This window comes from Tachypleus tridentatus, chromosome 10 (assembly GCF_004210375.1).
Source record: "Tachypleus tridentatus isolate NWPU-2018 chromosome 10, ASM421037v1, whole genome shotgun sequence".
NCBI lineage: Eukaryota > Metazoa > Arthropoda > Merostomata > Xiphosura > Limulidae > Tachypleus > Tachypleus tridentatus.
Genome location: NC_134834.1, coordinates 10,563,155 through 10,586,543, shown reverse-complemented (window position 1 = coordinate 10,586,543; position 23,389 = coordinate 10,563,155). Strand labels below are relative to the sequence as shown.

Here is a 23,389-nt window from a genome sequence, read left to right as displayed (position 1 = left end):
GGAGGAAACGGAAATACGACCGGAGGCTGACGTTCTTGTCGGTGCGCGCGTCCAATGAAGTGATTTAGGAAAGCTGTGGCCGGTAATGAAGACATGTAATCAAGACTGGAAAGGAGAGTTATATCACAAAGACGAGCAATTTTCGCCACTTGTTATGCCTCAAACAAAGGCGTTCTTCCCTCAAACTTTACTACGAAGAAAAATAAACGAATTATTAATAACATATTTTTAAGCATCGTAGTTTTAGAGCGTCTATTGTCAACCTGTGCATTAACGAAGCTTACAATGCATACTTTTAGCTTAGATGAAATTTAAACAAACACAATCACGAAAACAACGACATTTGAAACAACGTACACAAATAAACTGAATTGTCCATCAGACTAGTAAGTTTCTGTATGTTTTCAGTTTGCTTTCGAATAATTCTTACTCTGTAACTCTTCCTTGCACATTTCCTTACACAGTAAGTCTTAAACCCTTCACTGAGGTTGTTTAGACGCGCGAGGAGTTTTTGGCGAGTCATACACGACACACAGCATACTCGCATTCAAATACCGGAGAAGGACCATAAAAGACACGAAGAGTCAGTCAATGGGTTAATGAATGACGTCAAAAACCGGGTTTCTATATCCGTGGTGAAAAGAGCACAGATAACGTTTATATGACATTGAGGTTAACAATAACAGATAACAGAAATTATTCTTAATGGTTATCTGACACACTGCAGCTGGTTCAGAGTTTGTTTTCAGTTTAGTTCTCACATTCTAAAACAATTGTAGATTTTTCGTTTCAGGCATTCCGTTCAAGAGTAACAATCTCAAATGTTTCCTGTTTTGAGAATATTTTATACAAAGGAAATCTTTCAAAGTATCCATTTATAGAAGTTTTTATGGCACTGTAAGAATTTTAATGTATTTTTTGCCTTTTCAGAAAATATTTGTTACACAGTTACTGCGCTAAAGGTTTTAGTGGTTTCACACGACATTTATTACACAGTAACTATTTTAAAGCTTTCAGTGTGTTTTCAAACAATACGTTATACACAGTAACTATTTTAAAGTTTTTGTTGTGTTTCCAAACAATATGTTTTAAACATTCACTATTTTAAAGCTTTCAGTGTGTTTTCAAACAATACGTTATACACAGTAACCATTTTAAAGTTTTTGTTGTGTTTCCAAACAATATGTTTTAAACATTCACTATTTTAAAGCTTTCAGTGTGTTTTAAAACAACACGTTATACACAGTAACCATTTTAAAGTTTTTGTTGTGTTTCCAAACAATATGTTTTAAACATTCACTATTTTAAAGCTTTCAGTGTGTTTTCAAACAATACGTTATACACAGTAACTATTTTAAAGTTTTTGTTGTGTTTCCAAACAATATGTTTTAAACATTCACTATTTTAAAGATTTCAGTGTGTTTTCAAACAATACGTTATACACAGTAACTATTTTAAAGTTTTTGTTGTGTTTCCAAACAATATGTTTTAAACATTCACTATTTTAAAGCTTTCAGTGTGTTTTCAAACAATACGTTATACACAGTAACCATTTTAAAGTTTTTGTTGTGTTTCCAAACAATATGTTTTAAACATTCACTATTTTAAAGCTTTCAGTGTGTTTTCAAACAACACGTTATACACAGTAACTATTTTTAAGTTTTTGTTGTGTTTCCAAACAATATGTTTTAAACATTCACTATTTTAAAGATTTCAGTGTGTTTTCAAACAATACGTTATACACAGTAACCATTTTAAAGTTTTTGTTGTGTTTCCAAACAATATGTTTTAAACATTCACTATTTTAAAGATTTCAGTGTGTTTTCAAACAATACGTTATACACAGTAACCATTTTAAAGTTTTTGGTGTGTTTCTAAACAATATGTTTTAAACATTCACTATTTTAAAGCTTTCAGTGTGTTTTAACACAATATTTTTTACACATTAACAATTTTAAAGTTTTCAGTGGTTTTAAACAATATGTTATACACGTTAACTATTTTAATGTTTTTAAACAATGTTTTTTACCCGGTAACTATTTTAATGTTTTTAGTGTTTTTAAACAATATGTTTTACCCGGTAACTATTTTACTGTTTTTAAACAATATGTTTTACCCGGTAACTTTTACTCCAGTGCTTACAGGTTCTAAAAATCGTATATTTCACCTCAAACCTCTTGCATGTCATCCCATCTTCAGTTTCGACAAATACACGTTTATTAGAGTGATGAATATTTTTCAATGGTGAAGGTTTCGTGCAGAAATAAGGCACGTGAAGAATAAATTTATTCGTCTTGCCAAGAATATTTTATATATTCTGATGGATATGTTTGAGGATGACTGAACTGAATATACTTATTTGTTCTCAGATGATTTTTTCGGTTCGGTAATATTACAGAATTACCATATGGAAAAAAAAAATGAAAGTTTTAATAATATCTCAATGTATTTATTGAATTGGTACTCAGAAATCCAAAACTTAATTGTTTGAGATGAAAGTTAGATTGACAACTTTAGTTCAGCTGTTTAAGTTGAATGTTGCTACGGCATGCTAAGTTTAGACGTTTAGAATGAAAGTTTGTTAGCGTGAAAACATTTATTTAGTTGTTTTGACTGAAGGTGTCACTATTTATGGTAAATCTAATTGCACGAAAATACGTAGCAGTTAGTTATTCATCTATATACTGACCGTGCGTCTAGATTAATTAAAGTAGCCAATGCTAAGGTAATTTGAATGACATTATTTGTTAAGATTTCTTCTAATGATGTTTGAGCTTCCTGCTAGCTCTACATTAAACCTGAACGTCGTCAGAGAACAGAGGTGTTACGTTAAGCCTAAAAGTCTTCAGAGAACCTGGGTATTACACTAAGACTAAAAATCGTCAGAGATGTCGTATGTTGTGTTAAGCCTAAAAGTCTTCAGTGAATCCCGTTGTTACGTTAAGCCTAAAAGTCGTCAGAAAATACGGACGCAAAGAGATTATTATAATGAACACCGCACCCTAACTGCGATGACGTTAAAGAGAAGAAATATAATTTTTATTTGGACACTTCTTTTCGCCGTCGAAATGTTTTCTTGTTAATGACAGTGATTTTGAGCTATTTGAAATATTACTTGTGGTAGTAATATGCTGATTTTTTTATGTTACCATAATGTTCAAGACGATAAAATAAATACAAGTCAGAAAAAGACATAGGAAAAACATTTTCAATTTGATAATGTTTGAATAGCAAATATCATAAAAATATTTTAGCGGCCCAAAATAATGAACTGTCTTTTTTTTTGGATGGTGGAGTATATATTTTACATATTTTTTTCTTCTGCTTAGTTGAACTTATACATTTTTTTTATATTTCTAGCAGATGCGCTTGGTAACTACCATGTTAGTTAATTATAAACCTATTGCCTGTTTTTGAAAACGCAGCAGAAAATATAATTGCTATCATTTTCAGATTTTGAGAAGAAATTTAAGATTATTAAATTCTAATTTTAAGCCTTTTCGGGAAAGTTTGACCATGCCATTTATATAAATTAATATTTAGCCCCCTATTTGTTGTTATTTTTAGATGTATCATCATCTCCTAACTACAGTGCTCCTAAGATTAGTTTGGAACCTTCCCCAAAGGTGGCGTTCCTCAACTCTACGGGGACGTCTCTTCATTGCTCTGCTACTGGAAACCCTGCTCCGGACATTTATTGGGTTTTAACAGATGGTTCGAGGGTCACAGACCTTCCCGGACTTCGAATTTCCTTGCCTAATGGAACTCTAATGTTTCTACCGTTTCGGTCAGACACCTACCGTCAGGACGTTCATTCTACCATTTACCGCTGTGTGGCGTCTAACCTTTTGGGGAAAGTAGGTAGTAGGAGTATTGGGGTTAGGGCAGGTAAGCCTACTTTCGAAGTGAAATAATTAAGTTTTCAGCACGTAACTTGTATTATCTAAACACATAAAGAATGTTTACAAAAATAAAAATGAACCCAGACTCTCTACAGCGGATTACATTAAAAAATTTAAAAACAGAAAACTCATAACAGAGTACCATCAGAAGCGACTTGTTTTCTCCTGGTAATTATCTAACACTTCAGAATTTTAACCAGATAATCCATACTGATACGCAGTACTTTGAGTATGTTATATTAAAACGATTTGGAATTTACAAATCAACAAAACACTTGGTAACTAGAGCTGATGTAAAGCCGCGGTGGAAACGAATGTATAAGAACTACATTTTAACACTGTTTGGCGTTTCGTGAGTAGTGTGAGGCCAGATAAAACTGATCGCTTTTGGGAGGGGTATCTAGCAAAATATTCATACTTTCAGATCATAAACATATGTCCAAGCTAGGGATATTTCTAGTATTTAATTTGCATTACAAAAACAGGGGGAATATTAATCAATTTGGGGCACTGGTTAATCCAGAAAGAGACCTGCAACAAGTCTTACTCCAGATGTGGTAAGCAAAGTACGACGTCTTTTAACAGGGTGCAATCCACGAATACAAAGGTCAGTGGCAAAAATCATAACTGTTAATCAGTGCTGATGTATTATGTAACTACCGACATTTTACCTGGCTCTGCATGGGCAGGTGGTTAAGACACTCGACCCATAATCTGAGAGTCGCAGGTTCGAATCCCCTTCGCATTCAGCCGATCCCACTATTTGTTGATAAAAGAGTAACCTAAGAGTTGGCGGTGGGTGATGATGACTAGCTGCCTTCCCTCTAGTCTCTTACATTGCAAAATTAGGGACGGCTAGCGCAGATAACCCTCGTGTAGCTTTGCGCAAAATTCAAAACAAACCAAACCAAAACCGAATTTCATCTGTTGATCAGTACTGATGTATTCTGTAACTACCTGCATTTTACCAATCAATAAGTGTTACTTCAGCCACTGTTACGTTACTTGTTCATGATGTTTTGAAGTGAAAACATTTAAAACTTGAACCAGCCATGAAAATGTTTGAAACCTGAAAATTAATATAGCAAAAGTTAAAACTTATTTCAATCATGATAACTCACGTGATCACTGAAGTGTTTCAGTAATTTGTAAGAATATTTACATGTATTTAATATTCAACAATCAATCAAACCAAAGCAAATTTTAAATTCAATAATCAGTCAAACCGTGACTAATTTTATTTTCAATAATCACTATAGAAACAAAATCAAATCAATTATCCTAAATCTACACAAACCGTGATCTTATAGAGCTTGTTGCTAAATTCAAATGTACACCTCGATAGCCGTTGTTTCTGTAGGTGGAACAAACATACAATAAGGTAAAAATATCCGGTCCAGAGATAAGGCTATTTCCAAATAAAGTTTGGCCCTACGAAAATGAATCAAGATATTTCTGACACGGTAATTAATTACAGTCGGTCTCCTTTATCTATTCCATTTGCATACAAATATGTCTGTGTTTTAAACGACTATTTTAGATCGTTCGTAAAATAAGCTAAGTTCGTTTATACCACTCTGAAGTTTATAATTAAATTAGATTCATAAAACTGATATTGTATTTATTGATTAGTTTGGATAGATTACTAAAGTTTTGGACAGTACAGTGAAATATCAGACTGCCGATAAGTTTCAAAACTCAAGGACTTGTACACTAATATTTAATAAAATTATTAATAAATAACTAATTATTAATCATTTCATATTTTCATTGTTTTAAAATCACAGACACACATAAATAACACTTTAATAAATTATTTGGTTCTTTGTTAATATAGTCTGTTCTACCAGACAATCCTGGACTTAGAAAAACCAAACATTGGAAGCTAATAATCGTGTGCTCGAAATTATAAGGAGTTAGTTTCATTAAAATCAAAAAAGAAATCATATAAGAAAGCACTAGAAACGAAACGTGAACCTTCACATAATTACTTTTATTTATAGTTTGTTTTTGATTTTGCACAAAGCTACTCGAGGGCTATCTGTGCTAGCCGTCCCGAATTTAGCAGTGTAAGACTAGTGGGAAGGCAGCTAATTATCACCACCCACCGCCAACTCTTGGGCTACTCTTTTACCAATGAATAGTGGGGTTGACTGTCACATTATAACGCTCCACGACTGAAAGGGCGAGTATGTTTGGTGCGACCGCGATTCGAACCCGCGACCCTCAGATTACGAGTCGAACGCCTTAACCCACCAGGCCATGCCGGGCCGTTTTATTTACAGAAAACCTGCAATAATATATTCGTTTTCATCCATGGCACGTGCTGACCCACAGAACGGTACTGCAATTGGTTTCTGTTCCTTTGCGTGTGTTTTAAGTGAAACCTTATAACTTATAGCGACGTCGTGTCTTAACCGAGTTGAAATTTAGTTACAGTTTTGGACTCAAGACCCTTTCAGTTAATGTATAGGATCACACCTAAGGTCTCATAAATTAATTTATTCAAGTCCTGTCGAAAATAATTTCAAGTGCCACAACATATTGTTAGGTTTTTGTAACAAATAAAGAAACTCGACACATTGTTGTGTTTATGTAACAATACGGCATATTGTTAGGTTTTTGTAACAAATAAAGAAACTCAGGACACATTGTTGTGTATATGTCACAAATAAAGAAACTCAGGACACATTATTGTCTTTATGTAACAAATAAAGAAACTCAGGACAGACTGCTGTGTTTTTGTAACAAATAAAGAAACTCAGGACACATTGTTGTGTTTATGTCACAAATAAAGAAACTCAGGACACATTATTGTCTTTATGTAACAAATAAAGAAACTCAGGACAGACTGCTGTGTTTTTGTAACAAATAAAGAAACTCAGGACACATTATTGTCTTCATGTAACAAATAAAGAAACCCAGGAAACACTGCTGTGTTTTTGTAACAAATAAAGAAACTCAGGACACATTGTTGTGTTTTTGTAACAAATAAAGAAACTCAGGACACATTGTTGTGTTTTTGTAACAAGTAAAGAAACTCAGGACACATTGTTGTGTTTATGTAACAAATAAAGAAACTCAGGACACATTGTTGTGTTTATGTAACAAATAAAGAAACTCAGGACACATTGTTGTGTTTATGTAACAAATAAAGAAACTCAGGACACACTGTTGTGTTTATGTAACAAATAAAGAAACTCAGGACACATTGTTGTGTTTATGTAACAAATAAAGAAACTCAGGACACATTGTTGTGTTTATGTAACAAATAAAGAAACTCAGAACACATTGTTGTGTTTATGTAACAAATAAAGAAACTCAGGACACATTGTTGTGTTTATGTAACAAATAAAGAAACTCAGGACACATTGTTGTGTTTATGTAACAAATAAAGAAACTCAGGACACACTGTTGTGTTTATGTAACAAATAAAGAAACTCAGGACACACTGTTGTGTTTATGTAACAAATAGAGAAACTCAGGACACATTGTTGTGTTTATGTAACAAATAAAGAAACTCAGGACACATTGTTGTGTTTATGTAACAAATAGAGAAACTCAGGACACATTGTTGTGTTTATGTAACAAATAAAGAAACTCAGGACACATTGTTGTGTTTATGTAACAAATAGAGAAACTCAGGACAGACTGTTGTGTTTATGTAACAAATAGAGAAACTCAGGACACATTGTTGTGTTTATGTAACAAATAGAGAAACTCGGGACACATTGTTGTGTTTATGTAACAAATAAAGAAACTCAGGACACACTGTTGTGTTTATGTAACAAATAGAGAAACTCAGGACACATTGTTGTGTTTATGTAACAAATAGAGAAACTCGGGACACATTGTTGTGTTTATGTAACAAATAAAGAAACTCAGGACACATTGTTGTGTTTATGTAACAAATAGAGAAACTCAGGACACATTGTTGTGTTTATGTAACAAATAAAGAAACTCAGGACACATTGTTGTGTTTATATAACAAATAAAGAAACTCAGGACACATTGTTGTGTTTATGTAACATATTTCTGGCACTAGACAGCCAGTAAACAAAAATCAATGTTGGCAGTGTTTGAATTCTTAACTACCTACATAACGTTACTTCAAAACTCTAAAGTGAAACTTCACATTTCAGAAAGTTATAATTAAAACTTGTGAACATTCATATTTCACAAAGAACACAGAATATTAGCAACGTATATTTAATGTTTTACAAGTTTTATACACATAACATGTTTGTGTGTGTGTGGGTTAACTTAGTTCGGAGAGCAAATTGTTAAATAAAGCTGCGCAAGGTACGAAGCTGGCACGGGTTGATAACATAAGCGAACTCGTGTCTGTAAAGATAAGACTCGTTGTGGCTCCAATAAACAATATTACAGCGATGGTTAATAGTTCTCCAGAAAGTGATCTGAGACCATGTAACGAGAGAACCTTCTATCTATAAACAATATTACCACACAGCGATGGTTAATAGTTCTCCAGAAAGTGATCTGAGACCATGTAACGAGAGAACCTTCTATCTATAAACAATATTACCACACAGCGACGGTTATTTATATTATTAACCAACATGAAGACAGTAACATTCATACGTTATATTTATATTATTAACCAGTATGAAGACAGTAACATTCATACGTTATATTTATATTATTAACCAGTATGAAGACAGTAACATTCATACGTTATATTTATATTATTAACCAGTATGAAGACAGTAACATTCATACGTTGTATTTATATTATTAACCAGTATGAAGACAGTAACATTCATACGTTGTATTTATATTATTAACCAGTATGAAGACAGTAACATTCATATGTTGTATTTATATTATTAACCAGTATGAAGACAGTAATATTCATACGTTATATTTATATTATTAACCAGTATGAAGACAGTAACATTCATACGTTATATTTATATTATTAACCAGTATGAAGACAGTAACATTCATACGTTATATTTATATTATTAACCAGTATGAAGACAGAACCATTCATACGTTATATTTATATTATTAACCAGTATGAAGACAGTAACATTCATATGTTGTATTTATATGATTAACCAGTATTGAGTCAGTAACATTAATACGTTTTATTTAAACTAATAACCAGTATTGAGCGAGTAACATTAATATGTTTTATTTAAACTACCAACCAGTATTGAGCGAGTAACATTAATATGTTTTATTTAAACTTTTAACCAGTATCGAGTGAGTAACATTAATATGTTTTATTTAAACTACTAACCAGTATTGAGCGGGTAACATTAATACGTTTTATTTAAACTAATAACCAGTATTGAGCCAGTAACATTAATACGTTTTATTTAAACTACTAACCAGTATTGAGCGAGTAACATTAATATGTTTTATTTAAACTACTAACCAGTATTGAGAGGGTAACATTAATACGTTTTATTTAAACTAATAACCAGTATTGAGCGAGTAACATTAATACGTTTTATTTAAACTACAAACCTGTATTGAGCCAGTAACATTAATACGTTTTATTTAAACTAATAACCAGTATTGAGCGAGTAACATTAATACGTTTTATTTAAACTACAAACCTGTATTGAGCCAGTAACATTAATATGTTTTATTTATACTATTAACCACTGTGAAGCCAGACTTTAATATGTTTATTTAATACTATTAACCACTATGGAGCCAGTAACATTAATATGTTTATTTATACTATTAACCACTATGGAGCCAGTAACAGTAATATGTTTATTTATACTATTAGCTAATAAAATGAAGCTATCGATGTTAATATATTTTATTTAATCTGTTATATCAATGTTTTTTTCCTGGTTGCTCAGCGGAAATTACATGATGGAGGTTTATACCCCAGGTGGCGCTGAGAGGCGATATTAATGTTTTTCTAATTGAAGTTATGATATAACGTACGGTAGATGTAATATTAAACTGTTCTATAAGTGTTACATACCAGTTAGGTGATTTTAACATTAAATATTTCTACAAATGGTATATTCTACAAATATGAATTAGGTGACACCAAACAGTTTTAAGAATTTTCTGGTTGTTACATAATAAAACTTTCTGAAGTTATACAGTTACTTATAGTTTCTACAGTGTAGTAGTAACATAGATATTTACATGAGTTACACTAGTAACTTAAGGTTCTACAGTGTAGAAGTAACATAGTATATTTACACGAGTTACACCAGTAACTTAAGGTTCTACAGTGTAGAAGTAACATAGTATATTTACACCAGTTACACCAGTAACTTAAGGTTCTACAGTGTAGAAGTAACATAGATATTTACACCAGTTACACCAGTATCTTAAGGTTCTACAGTGTAGTAGTAACATAGATATTTACACCAGTTACACCAGTAACTTAAGGTTCTACAGTGTAGTTGTAACATAGATATTTACACGAGTTACACCAGTAACTTAAGGTTCTACAGTGTAGAAGTAACATAGATATTTAGACGAGTTACACCAGTAACTTAAGGTTCTACAGTGTAGAAGTAACATAGATATTTAGACGAGTTACACCAGCAACTTAAGGTTCTACAGTGTAGAAGTAACATAGATATTTACACCAGTTACACTAGTAACTTAAGGTTCTACAGTGTAGTAGTAACATAGATATTTACACCAGTTACACTAGTAACTTAAGGTTCTACAGTGTAGAAGTAACATAGATATTTACACCAGTTACACCAGTATCTTAAGGTTCTACAGTGTAGTAGTAACATAGATATTTACACCTGTTACACCAGTAACTTAAGGTTCTACAGTGTAGTTGTAACATAGATATTTACACGAGTTACACCAGTAACTTAAGGTTCTACAGTGTAGAAGTAACATAGATATTTACACCAGTTACACTAGTAACTTAAGGTTCTACAGTGTAGTAGTAACATAGATATTTACACCAGTTACACTAGTAACTTAAGGTTCTACAGTGTAGAAGTAACATAGATATTTAGACGAGTTACACCAGCAACTTAAGGTTCTACAGTGTAGAAGTAACATAGATATTTACACCAGTTACACTAGTAACTTAAGGTTCTACAGTGTAGTAGTAACATAGATATTTACACCAGTTACACTAGTAACTTAAGGTTCTACAGTGTAGTAGTAACATAGATATTTACACCAGTTACACCAGTAACTTAAGGTTCTACAGTGTAGAAGTAACATAGATATTTAGACGAGTTACACCAGTAACTTAAGGTTCTACAGTGTAGTTGTAACATAGATATTTACACGAGTTACACCAGTAACTTAAGGTTGTACAGTGTAGTAGCAACATAGATATTTAGACGAGTTACACCAGTAACTTAAGGTTCTACAGTGTAGTAGTAACATAGATATTTACACCAGGTACACTAGTAACTTAAGGTTCTACAGTGTAGTAGTAACATAGATATTTACACCAGTTACACCAGTAACTTAAGGTTCTACAGTGTAGTAGTAACATAGATATTTACACCAGTTACACCAGTAACTTAAGGTTCTACAGTGTAGTAGTAACATAGATATTTACACCAGTTACACCAGTAACTTAAGGTTCTGCAGTGTAGTAGTAACATAGATATTTAGACGAGTTACACCAGTAACTTAAGGTTCTACAGTGTAGAAGTAACATAGATATTTAGACGAGTTACACCAGCAACTTAAGGTTCTACAGTGTAGAAGTAACATAGATATTTACACCAGTTACACTAGTAACTTAAGGTTCTACAGTGTAGTAGTAACATAGATATTTACACCAGTTACACTAGTAACTTAAGGTTCTACAGTGTAGTAGTAACATAGATATTTACACCAGTTACACCAGTAACTTAAGGTTCTACAGTGTAGAAGTAACATAGATATTTACACCAGTTACACCAGTAACTTAAGGTTCTACAGTGTAGTAGTAACACAGATATTTACACCAGTTACACCAGTAACTTAAGGTTCTGCAGTGTAGTAGTAACATAGATATTTACACCAGGTACACTAGTAACTTAAGGTTCTACAGTGTAGTAGTAACATAGATATTTACACCAGGTACACTAGTAACTTAAGGTTCTACAGTGTAGTAGTAACATAGATATTTACACCAGTTACACCAGTAACTTAAGGTTCTACAGTGTAGTAGTAACATAGATATTTACACCAGTTACACCAGTAACTTAAGGTTCTACAGTGTAGTAGTAACATAGATATTTACACCAGTTACACCAGTAACTTAAGGTTCTGCAGTGTAGTAGTAACATAGATATTTACACCAGTAACTTAAGGTTCTACAGTGTAGTAGTAACATAGAGGTTTACACCAGTTACCCAAGCAACATAATGTTCTACAGTTTAGGTAATTCCTATTAGACCTGTTGTTAATTTATTTTAAACACAAGAAAGCAGTAACAATATTGTGTGCTATGTTTACGTGTGTGTATTTTGTTTTTTCAACTTCATGCGCTCGTCACTGTTTGTATTTCGTTCTGTAAGTTGTCTGTTTTAATCCATTATTTTTTTGTACAAAGTTGTTTTTGTTAATAGTCAGTTTCTTTCTGATATGTTTCGTTTCTAATGTCTCTATTTTTTCATGTTAGTCTGTTCGTTTACACTGGTTTTCTTATGACACGTTTGTTTTGTCTGTTAATCTTTTCTACAATATATTTTGATATATGCGCCCTTTGTAGGTACTGAGAATATTTTTCTCGTGTCACGTTGTCTTTGTTAATTTTAAATTTTCTTCGTCTGTTTCATTTTTTTATTGGAAAATTTATTTTCACTTGTTACTAACTGTTTTTTTTTCCTTTTAAAAATTGTTTTTTGTTGTTTGTGAGGAAGTAGGATAACAGAATTGTCTCCAGTGGGGAAAACTCGAAACGAAATCATATAAGAAACGAACGTAAGGATATTTTCAAATGTTTTTTTTATCTTGTTGAAGATAAGCGTATGTGGTGTAATGGGAAAGCTAAAGATAGAGTGCTTCGAAAAAAACAACTTTCTGCTAATTACTGTGAAGAAGAATGTTGGGAATTGTTTGAAATTAACCATTTAGATGTTTACGTGAGCAAGGAAAGGTCGATCGACATAAACATACATAACTAATATTTTTATCCTAAGATTTACATACACCGTCTACAGTATATAGTTTCTGTTTCAGCCGAAATTTTTGCAACGCTGTTTTTATGTTCTACCGTATTCTGACACCCCCATGGGAAAGTGGTGTGTCTGCGAACTCACAACTCTAGATACACGGGTTCCGATACACGTGGTGGGCAAGGCGCAGGTAGCCAATTGTGTAGCTTTCTTCTTAATTCGAAATCAAACCAAACTCTGAAGAAACGTGGTTGAAACTATTCAGTTTTTTTTTTTAAATGCAAGCTGTAAAACGACAGAATAAAGGAACTTGAATTCTAGTTTTCTATCGAGGGTTACGTTAATGTCAAGGTGTCGTCTGTCTTTAACAAGTAGGTATCTCTACCCTAAAATGCTGTCAAAATATTTTAAAAAATAGTTTTACTTTGGAAGTTACCCTAATTTTTTGTGCGTGTGTAAAAGAAACGCATTCATGTAAATATTTTACATATTAAAGTGACCTCTCACCTCTCAGTAGTCCCGCTACAGAAACCTAAATCTGTAAACAGGTTTCTCAAATCTAGTAAACTTATTGATCGGTTAAAGCAATTTCCATCGATAGATTTTTATTATATCCTGCTGTTTAAAAAACACTGACTTCCGGTATCGAGAAAATTACAAATATCAAAATGAACAAAACAGAAATGTAACCATATCCATTGGAAGACTGTCCTTTCAACTTCCATCTTCCATCAAGCAAGACACGCTTCCTAGTTTCTCTTAAAGCTAATATAAAACGCTTTATGTGTTCACGTGCGTGGAGATTTTATGCCAGCTGAAGGATGTCGATCAGAAATATATAGATTCAAGTAAAGAAAAACTTTTTAAACAAAGAAATAAATCTAGCCATGGTTAATATCAATCCCTCAAAAATAATACAAACGATATATTTGAATTAAGCACAAAGCTACGCAATGGGCTATCTGTGCTCTGCCCACCACGGGCATCGAAACCCGGATTTTAGCGTTGTAAGTCCGCAGACATACCGCTGAGCCACTGGGAGGCAGATAATAAAGTGTGTGTGTGTGTTTTCTTATAGCAAAGCCACATAGGGCTATCTGCTGAGCCCACCGAGGGGAATCGAACCACTGATTTTAGCGTTGAAAATCCCGAGAGTTACCGCTGTACTAGCGGGGGGCAATAATACAACCGACATGGTAAGGAAGGTATTTCCATCATGACTATATACTAACAGAGACACACAGTGTAGTAGAATGATAACAGATAAAACACTATACGTTAAACTCTTTTGTGATTGGACAGTTTCAAAATATTGCTCTGTGTTAATTATTACATTACATAGGATTTATGGAAATACCATTGTTTTTGGTGGACTGAAATTAGCGATTCTTGGGTTACTTCTTTTTCTGTTTTACTTGTTTCAATAGACATAGAAAAGTTCTGTTTATAACCAAGTTATAAATACAATGAGGTTCTAACCTATTTATCTATTCGTGATGATGAGAAACCTAATTGAAGTTAAAATGTATATCAAGGCGGTTGGTGTGGGTACTAAAATAGAGACCAACCTTTCGACTTTCGTAGATCATCCTCATACCAGCCGTCTATAGATAAATATTTATCGATTATTGATTGATCATTCCTAATCTATTTCACACTGTACTTAATCTTTTTAAATGAACACCAAACCTCTGTAAGAAAGCAAACTTCAAGGGGTAATGATAACATCCCTTACTCTATAATTATGATTTCTTAAGTTACTAGTAGATGTTAACAATACTTATAAAAGCGGTTATTCAGTTTAAGACTATGTCACCTCAGTATAATTTGTTCATACCGTTGTTTTAGTTTTTCAGTTATCGTGTAATAAAAATGAAGAAAGAAAAACAAATTCAAACTTTTTTCCATACAATTTACAGACGTTTCTAGAACTTATGACTCAGTCATTACATAGATATTGTTATAAAAGGAAACATTGTATGGTATTGTGAAGTTATGATGACCTATAGGGGAGATATTAAAATTATTTCGACGAACGATACGACATAATCCGACATAGACAGTGCTGCCACCTGCCTGATAAATAATACTGATAGGAGTTACGGACTACGTTCAAAGTACTTAGAATAAGACTTAACATAGAAAAATGTCATGTTGCGTTATAACAACTCATTTTCATTACTGCCTAAATATGTTAAAGGTACTTAGGTAATATATTAATAACCCAGAAAGTTTTAATTATCTTTCAGATATGCGTAATGCTGACGTCAGATTTTGTTCATCTAGCCATTTATCAGTTTTAAAACTCACTGAATTTGATTGGTTTTGGTTTTCTTGACCACAAGACTACACATTGTGCTATTTGTTCTCTGTTAACCGTTGGAAATCGAATCCTAGATTTTAATATGTGTGTCTGTAAATTTATTGTTCACTCAAAAGGGGAACAACTGGTGTAAGGGTTCTGGTTTCCTCCTGCTACTTTACAAGTATATTATGATTATAGGGGAACATTTGGTTTAACAGTTTCTGGTTTCCTCCTGCTACATTACAAGTATATTGAGATTATAGGGGAACATTTGGTTTAACAGTTTCTGGTTTCCTCCTGCTACATTACAAGTATATTGTGATTATAGGGGGACATTTGGTTTAACAGTTTCTGGTTTCCTCCTGCTACTTTACAAGTATATTGTGATTATAGGGGGACATTTGGTTTAACACTTTCTGGTTTCCTCCTGCTACTTTACAAGTATATTGAGATTATAGGGGGACATTAGGTTTAGCAGTTTCTGGTTTCCTCCTGCTACTTTACAAGTATATTGAGATTATAGGGAAACATTTGGTTTAACAGTTTCTGGTTTCCTCCTGTTACTTTACAAGTATATTGAGATTATAGGGTAACATTTGGTTTAACAGTTTCTGGTTTCCTTCTGCTACATTACAAGTATATTGAGATTATAGGGGAACATTTGGTTTAACAGTTTCTGGTTTCCTTCTGCTACTTTACAAGTATATTATAATTATAGGGGACATTTAGTTTAACAGTTTCTGGTTTCCTCCTGCTACATTTCAAGTATATTGAGATTATAGGGGAACATTTGGTTTAACAGTTTCTGGTTTCCTTCTGCTACATTACAAGTATATTGAGATTATAGGGGAACATTTAGTTTAACAGTTTCTAGTTTACTCCTGTTACTTTACAAGTATATTGAGATTATAGGGGAACATTTGGTTTAACAGTTTCTGGTTTCCTCCTGCTACTTTACAAGTATATTATAATTATAGGGGACATTTAGTTTAACAGTTTCTGGTTTCCTCCTGCTACATTTCAAGTATATTGAGATTATAGGGGAACATTTGGTTTAACAGTTTCTGGTTTCCTCCTGCTACTTTACAAGTATATTGAGATTATAGGGGGACATTAGGTTTAGCAGTTTCTGGTTTCCTCCTGCTACTTTACAAGTATATTGAGATTATAGGGTAACATTTGGTTTAACAGTTTCTGGTTTCCTTCTGCTACATTACAAGTATATTGAGATTATAGGGGAACATTTAGTTTAACAGTTTCTGGTTTCCTTCTGCTACATTACAAGTATATTGAGATTATAGGGGAACATTTGGTTTAACAGTTTCTGGTTTCCTTCTGCTACATTACAAGTATATTGAGATTATAGGGGAACATTTAGTTTAACAGTTTCTGGTTTCCTTCTGCTACATTACAAGTATATTGAGATTATAGGGGAACATTTGGTTTAACAGTTTCTTGTTTCCTCCTGCTACTTTACAAGTATATTATAATTATAGGGGACATTTAGTTTAACAGTTTCTGGTTTCCTTCTGCTACATTACAAGTATATTGAGATTATAGGGGAACATTTTGTTTAACAGTTTCTGGTTTCCTCCTGTTACTTTACAAGTATATTATGATTATAGGGGGACATTTAGTTTAACAGTTTCTGGTTTCCTCCTGCTACTTTACAAGTATATTGAGATTATAGGGAAACATTTGGTTTAACAGTTTCTAGTTTCCTCCTGTTACTTTACAAGTATATTGAGATTATAGGGTAACATTTGGTTTAACAGTTTCTGGTTTCCTTCTGCTACATTACAAGTATATTGAGATTATAGGGGAACATTTGGTTTAACAGTTTCTGGTTTCCTCCTGCTACTTTACAAGTATATTGAGATTATAGGGGAACATTTAGTTTAACAGTTTCTGGTTTCCTCCTGGTACTTTACAAGTATATTATGATTATAGGGGGACATTTGGTTTAACAGTTTCTGGTTTCCTTCTGCTACATTACAAGTATATTGAGATTATAGGGGAACATTTGGTTTAACAGTTTCTGGTTTCCTCCTGTTACTTTACAAGTGTATTGAGATTATAGGGGAACATTTGGTTTAACAGTTTCTGGTTTCTTTCTGCTACATTACAAGTATATTGTGATTATAGGGGAACATTTGGTTTAACAGTTTCTGGTTTCCTCCTGCTACTTTACAAGTATATTGAGATTATAGGGAAACATTTAGTTTAACAGTTTCTGGTTTCCTCCTGTTACTTTACAAGTATACTGGAGTTACTAGTGTAATAGGTTCTGGTTTGGGATTATGGAGGAAACATGATACCGAAAAGGATTATACTTTATAAAGTGTTCATCCAAGATGTGAATGTCACCTCAGAGAACCAACTTTTATTGAAGTTAGAGATGGGCATAGTAGAGGGACTTCGGAAAACAACAAGAAAAACAGCTGTCACTAGAGGTGTTACATAAATTACATGTATTTCTGTAAAACATGCCATCATCTGTTCTGGACATTGTCCACTGACCCTCCCAGTACTCTTTACACTTTTATATACTTTTCTGGTCTGGTATTTTTGGAAGGAAAGGGTACACGAGCAGTGTGTGCTTCCGAGAGAATAACGCATCTATAACATCGTTTTTAAATGCTCTCTACTATCTCCATGTTTTTGTACCAAAACTGAAACTTAATGATTACGTAAGTACCTCAGAAAACAAATGTTGCCTCTTTGCGCTTGCGTTACGAATCAAGGCTGCAGGAAAAACAAACAATTATCGCTTACCCTGTAGCACTTAAGAAAAAACCTTTAAAAATATCCACGTTAAACGTATACAAATAGGTTAGGAATGAAGGGAAAATATATTCAGATAAATAAAAATGTTCATACCGGACTGCGGATCTGGTTACAGGACACCAATGTTGTATCCACAGCGTTGGTGTTGGCGTACTGTAATAAAAAATAAAAGTGATCTCTGCACTTTAGAGCTGTAAAAATAATCCAAGGGTTGGTGGTGGTTGTCATTGACTAGCTGCCTTCCCTCTGGTTGAAGAGTGATCACATATACATTATTTTTTGTGTTAAGTATATATCTTTGCATGTGATTATCCGATACATTAGCTAGGTACCGGTGTCTTAACTCGTGTGAAATAAACCAAACAAGAGGGAATCCTAAATAGCCGCGGCACTTGAAAGTCCTTTAGAGAGGATTAAAATAAATTAATATATGGCACCTTTGTTTCCCTTTTTATTAGCTATATTATTTGAAAACATGAAACATGCGATTACCCAACTCGATTTTATCAAGAATTCTACAGGCCTATCCATAAATTAATCTACGAGGTCATGAGCTTGATGAAGTACAACCATTGAAAGGGTTTGAGCCCAATACTGTAATTAGATCTTAAATCGACCAAGAAATAATGGGGCTACGAGACAATAAATTTGTATTTGAAAAACAAAACAAAAACAACCAACTTGAAAGTCATTCTGTGAACAGTTCTAACACGGTTAAAAACTTTCACACTGAATTAGAATCAGTTTACACATTAAGTGTTTTTACTCTTATATTTTATCTATTAATAAAGGCTTATTGTTTATATAACAACTTACGAAATTAACCACATTAAGAAAATGAAGAAAATATACTTCGAATTGTGCCATTAACCATCCAAATTGTACTTTAAATAATTTATACATAGTAAACTTGTAGAAATGCTGTCAACTGGACACTTTATGGTGTGTAATTTTCTAGGTCAAGTCAACTACAGGGTGTTCGGAAAGTCACTGTGCACTTATATATTTATTAACAGACATGTTTCAATATAGAATACAGAAGGTAAATGTGAATGACAATTATAAACAATGTTGAAAGTGACCCCTGTTGGCATCAATACAGGCCTGGATCCTTCTTATTTTGTTTCTAAACTCCGCTATCAGTTGCTGGCTTCAAATAGACTGAATAAAATATGATTACAAAACTGCACAGTGACCTTCCGAACACCCTGTAGAAGATAATGATAACAGATGAGATTGATGGGGCATAGCTGGTCCGCATCTGTCAGTTTAAAATGATACATGTGTCTCTGATTTTGTATCATTAGAAAACTAGGGCTAGAGAGTCTGTTTCATGGTTCATAACATCGATTATATGATAAAAACATAATGAAACAGTACACTATCGACTGAGCTACATTCAACCAGCTTGATGCGCTATTTCTTCCTCAGCTTGGTGACAGAAAAGCTTGTACAAATTAATAACTATAGGTGGCGCTGTGATGAAGAAATGTAAGCAGTTTACGAAGATTTTAATTCATAATGTATTATATTCAACGTTTAGTGATTTAAAAAAAATAGGCCGTGGAGGAGTCGTAACGAATTCCTGTTTAATTTAATGTTCGAAACTACTGGTTCCGAATTACTACAGTATATAGATTTTTTGTAATTATTCGAGTAGGTTAATAAAGCAAAGTTCATCAGCACAAAGGCTTTTTTTTTTTTACAAATTATTCTCGCCATATGGAACCGATTGCGTTCTTAAACTTATCTTCGTAGTAGAATATTGGTGATTCATCACGATGTGGCTGGTATTCTGTGGTGTAAAACTAAAGTTTGACCATGATAAATACGTCAGAGATATTCGTGATGACGAGAAACCCACTTGTAGTGTTGCAAACTCTCGTTGTTAACCCGAAGATGACCCAAGAAAGTCGAAACTTTGTTCTGCACTTTACTTAAAGTGCTAATACCCGTAACCCCCCAGTGGCTCAGCGGTATGCCTGCGGACTTACAATGCTAAAATCCGGGTTTCGATACCTGTGGTGGGCAGGGAGCACAGATAGCCCATTGTGTAGCATGGGGTTTAATTCAAAACAACAACAATACCCATAGCAGCTGTCCCCTGCTAGTACAGCGGTAAGTCTACGGGTTTACTACGCTAAAATCAGGGGTTCAATTCCCCTCCGTGAACTCAGTAGATAGCCCGATGTGGCTTTGCTATACGAGAAAATACACACCCATACCAGCCGTCTTGAGGATACAATTTGGAGCTACGATGGTAAATTAGGGTATGAATTAATAAACACTAGTCTTTTTGTTTTGTTTTTAATAAACGTTATTACAACAGATAACTCAAAGATATTCGTTTTTTTCAACCTGTGTAGTTGCTAATAACAAAGAACAATAACATAAGATATCATGTTTCAAATATAAAGTCCACTTTTTTGTGTTCCGCTTATGAATACGTTGGACTTTGATGCATCGATTTTCAGGAGTATATAGAAAACTGGTGAACAGTTTATATGATCAAAAATGTATTTCAAGGATTCTTTCCTTGTTATCCCGCAGTAACACATGTGTAAACCACAAGAATTATCACACTGATACCCGTGAAAAGGGTAGCCCAGATAAACCATTCTATAGTTTTATTCATAATTACAAACAAACAAATATTAATGTTGTTGTTTTTAAATCACCAAACTGACTACAGTGGACAATAATTCACGTTAAATAATCTAGTTGACATTTAACATCACAATTTTATAAAGAGAAAATAGAGATATATTATCTTTCCATCAACAGGTTTGAATTCTTTAATTGCATTTTATATAAATAATTTATGCGTTTGTTTGTAGAATTAAACGCACAGCTACTCGAGGGCTAACTGCGCTAGTTATCCCTAATTCTCAAGTTTCATTCTCAATGGTGGGCTAGCGCAGATAGCTCTCGAATAGCTGTGCGTTTAATTCAACAAACAAACGCATAAATTATTTATATAAAACAACGTAAGAATATTGTAATAAACTATAGACTATACTATTCTACTTGAAGTAAGTGTGAATATTGTATTGTTGTTTTGAACAACGTAAGAATATTGTAATAAACTGTAGACTATACTATTCTACTTAAAGTCAGTGTGAATATTGTATTGTTGTTTTGAACAATGTAAAAATATTGTAATAAACTGTAGACAATACTATTTAACTTGAAGTAAGTGTGAATATTGTATTGTTGTTTTGAACAACGTAAGAATATTGTAATAAGCTGTAGACTATACTCTTCTACTTGAAGTAAGTGTGAGTATTGTATTGTTGTTTTGAACAACGTAAGAATATTGTAATAAGCTGTAGACTATTCTACTTAAAGTGTGAGTATTGTATTGTTGTTTTTAACAACGTAAGAATATTGTAATAAGCTGTAGACTATACTATTCTACTTGAAGTAAGTGTGGATATTGTATTGTTGTTTTGAACAACGTAAGAATATTGTAATAAACTGTAGACTATTCTACTTAAAGTGTGAGTATTGTATTGTTGTTTTGAACAACGTAAGAATATTGTAATAAACTGTAGACTATTCTACTTAAAGTATGAGTATTGTATTGTTGTTTTAAACAACGTGAGAATATTGTAATAAACTGTAGACTTTACTATTCTACTTGAAGTAAGTGTGAATATTGTATTGTTGTTTTGAACAACGTAAGAATATTGTAATAAACTGTAGACTATGCTATTCTACTTGAAGTAAGTGTGAGTATTGTATTGTTGTTTTGAACAACGTAAGAATATTGTAATAAACTGTAGACTATTCTACTTAAAGTGTGAGTATTGTATTGTTGTTTTGAACAACGTAAGAATATTGTAATAAGCTGTAGACTATTCTACTTAAAGTGTGAGTATTGTATTGTTGTTTTGAACAACGTAAGAATATTGTAATAAGCTGTAGACTATACTATTCTACTTGAAGTAAGTGTGAATATTGTATTGTTGTTTTGAACAACGTAAGAATATTGTAATAAACTGTAGACTATTCTACTTAAAGTGTGAGTATTGTATTATTGTTTTGAACAACGTAAGAATATTGTAATAAGCTGGAGACTATTCTACTTAAAGTGTGAGTATTGTATTGTAGTTTTGAACAACGTAAGAATATTGTAATAAACTGTAGACTATGCTATTCTACTTGAAGTAAGTGTGAGTATTGTATTGTTGTTTTGAACAACGTAAGAATATTGTAATAAGCTGTAGACTATACTATTGTACTTGAAGTAAGTGTGAGTATTGTATTGTTGTTTTGAACAACGTAAGAATATTGTAATAAGCTGGAGACTATTCTACTTAAAGTGTGAGTATTGTATTGTAGTTTTGAACAACGTAAGAATATTGTAATAAACTGTAGACTATGCTATTCTACTTGAAGTAAGTGTGAGTATTGTATTGTTGTTTTGAACAACGTAAGAATATTGTAATAAGCTGTAGACTATACTATTCTACTTAAAGTGTGAGTATTGTATTGTAGTTTTGAACAACGTAAGAATATTGTAATAAACTCTAGACTATACTATTCTACTTAAAGTGTGAATATTGTATTGTTTTTCTGAACAACGTAAGAATATTGTAATAAACTGTAGACTATTCTACTTAAAGTGTGAGTATTGTATTGTTGTTTTGAACAACGTAAGAATATTGTAATAAACTGTAGACTATTCTACTTAAAGTGTGAGTATTGTATTGTTGTTTTGAACAACGTAAGAATATTGTAATAAGCTGTAGACTATACTGTTCTACTTGAAGTAAGTGTGAGTATTGTATTGTTGTTTTGAACAACGTAAGAATATTGTAATAAGCTGTAGACTATACTGTTCTACTTGAAGTAAGTGTGAATATTGTATTGTTGTTTTGAACAACGTAAGAATATTGTAATAAGCTGTAGACTATACTATTCTACTTGAAGTAAGTGTGAATTTGTATTGTTGTTTTGAACAACGTAAGAATATTGTAATAAACTGTAGACTATTCTACTTAAAGTGTGAGTATTGTATTGTTGTTTTGAACAACGTAAGAATATTGTAATAAGCTGTAGACTATACTGTTCTACTTGAAGTAAGTGTGAGTATTGTATTGTTGTTTTGAACAACGTAAGAATATTGTAATAAGCTGTAGACTATACTGTTCTACTTGAAGTAAGTGTGAATATTGTATTGTTGTTTTGAACAACGTAAGAATATTGTAATAAGCTGTACGCTATTCTACTTGAAGTGTGAGTTTTGTATTGTTGTTTTGAACAACGTAAGAATATTGTAATAAGCTGTAGACTATACT

General features: G+C 32.7%; 1 protein-coding gene across 1 annotated transcript in view; it reads left to right on the top strand.

Moving 5' to 3' along the window:
* LOC143228738 (cell adhesion molecule Dscam1-like) overlaps nucleotides 1–23,389 on the top strand; it is a 191,848-nt gene that overhangs the window by 27,780 nt on the left and 140,679 nt on the right. Inside the window, 1 exon segment of the mRNA XM_076460032.1 lies at nucleotides 3,568–3,888. Coding sequence (XP_076316147.1) covers nucleotides 3,568–3,888 — 321 coding nt within the window.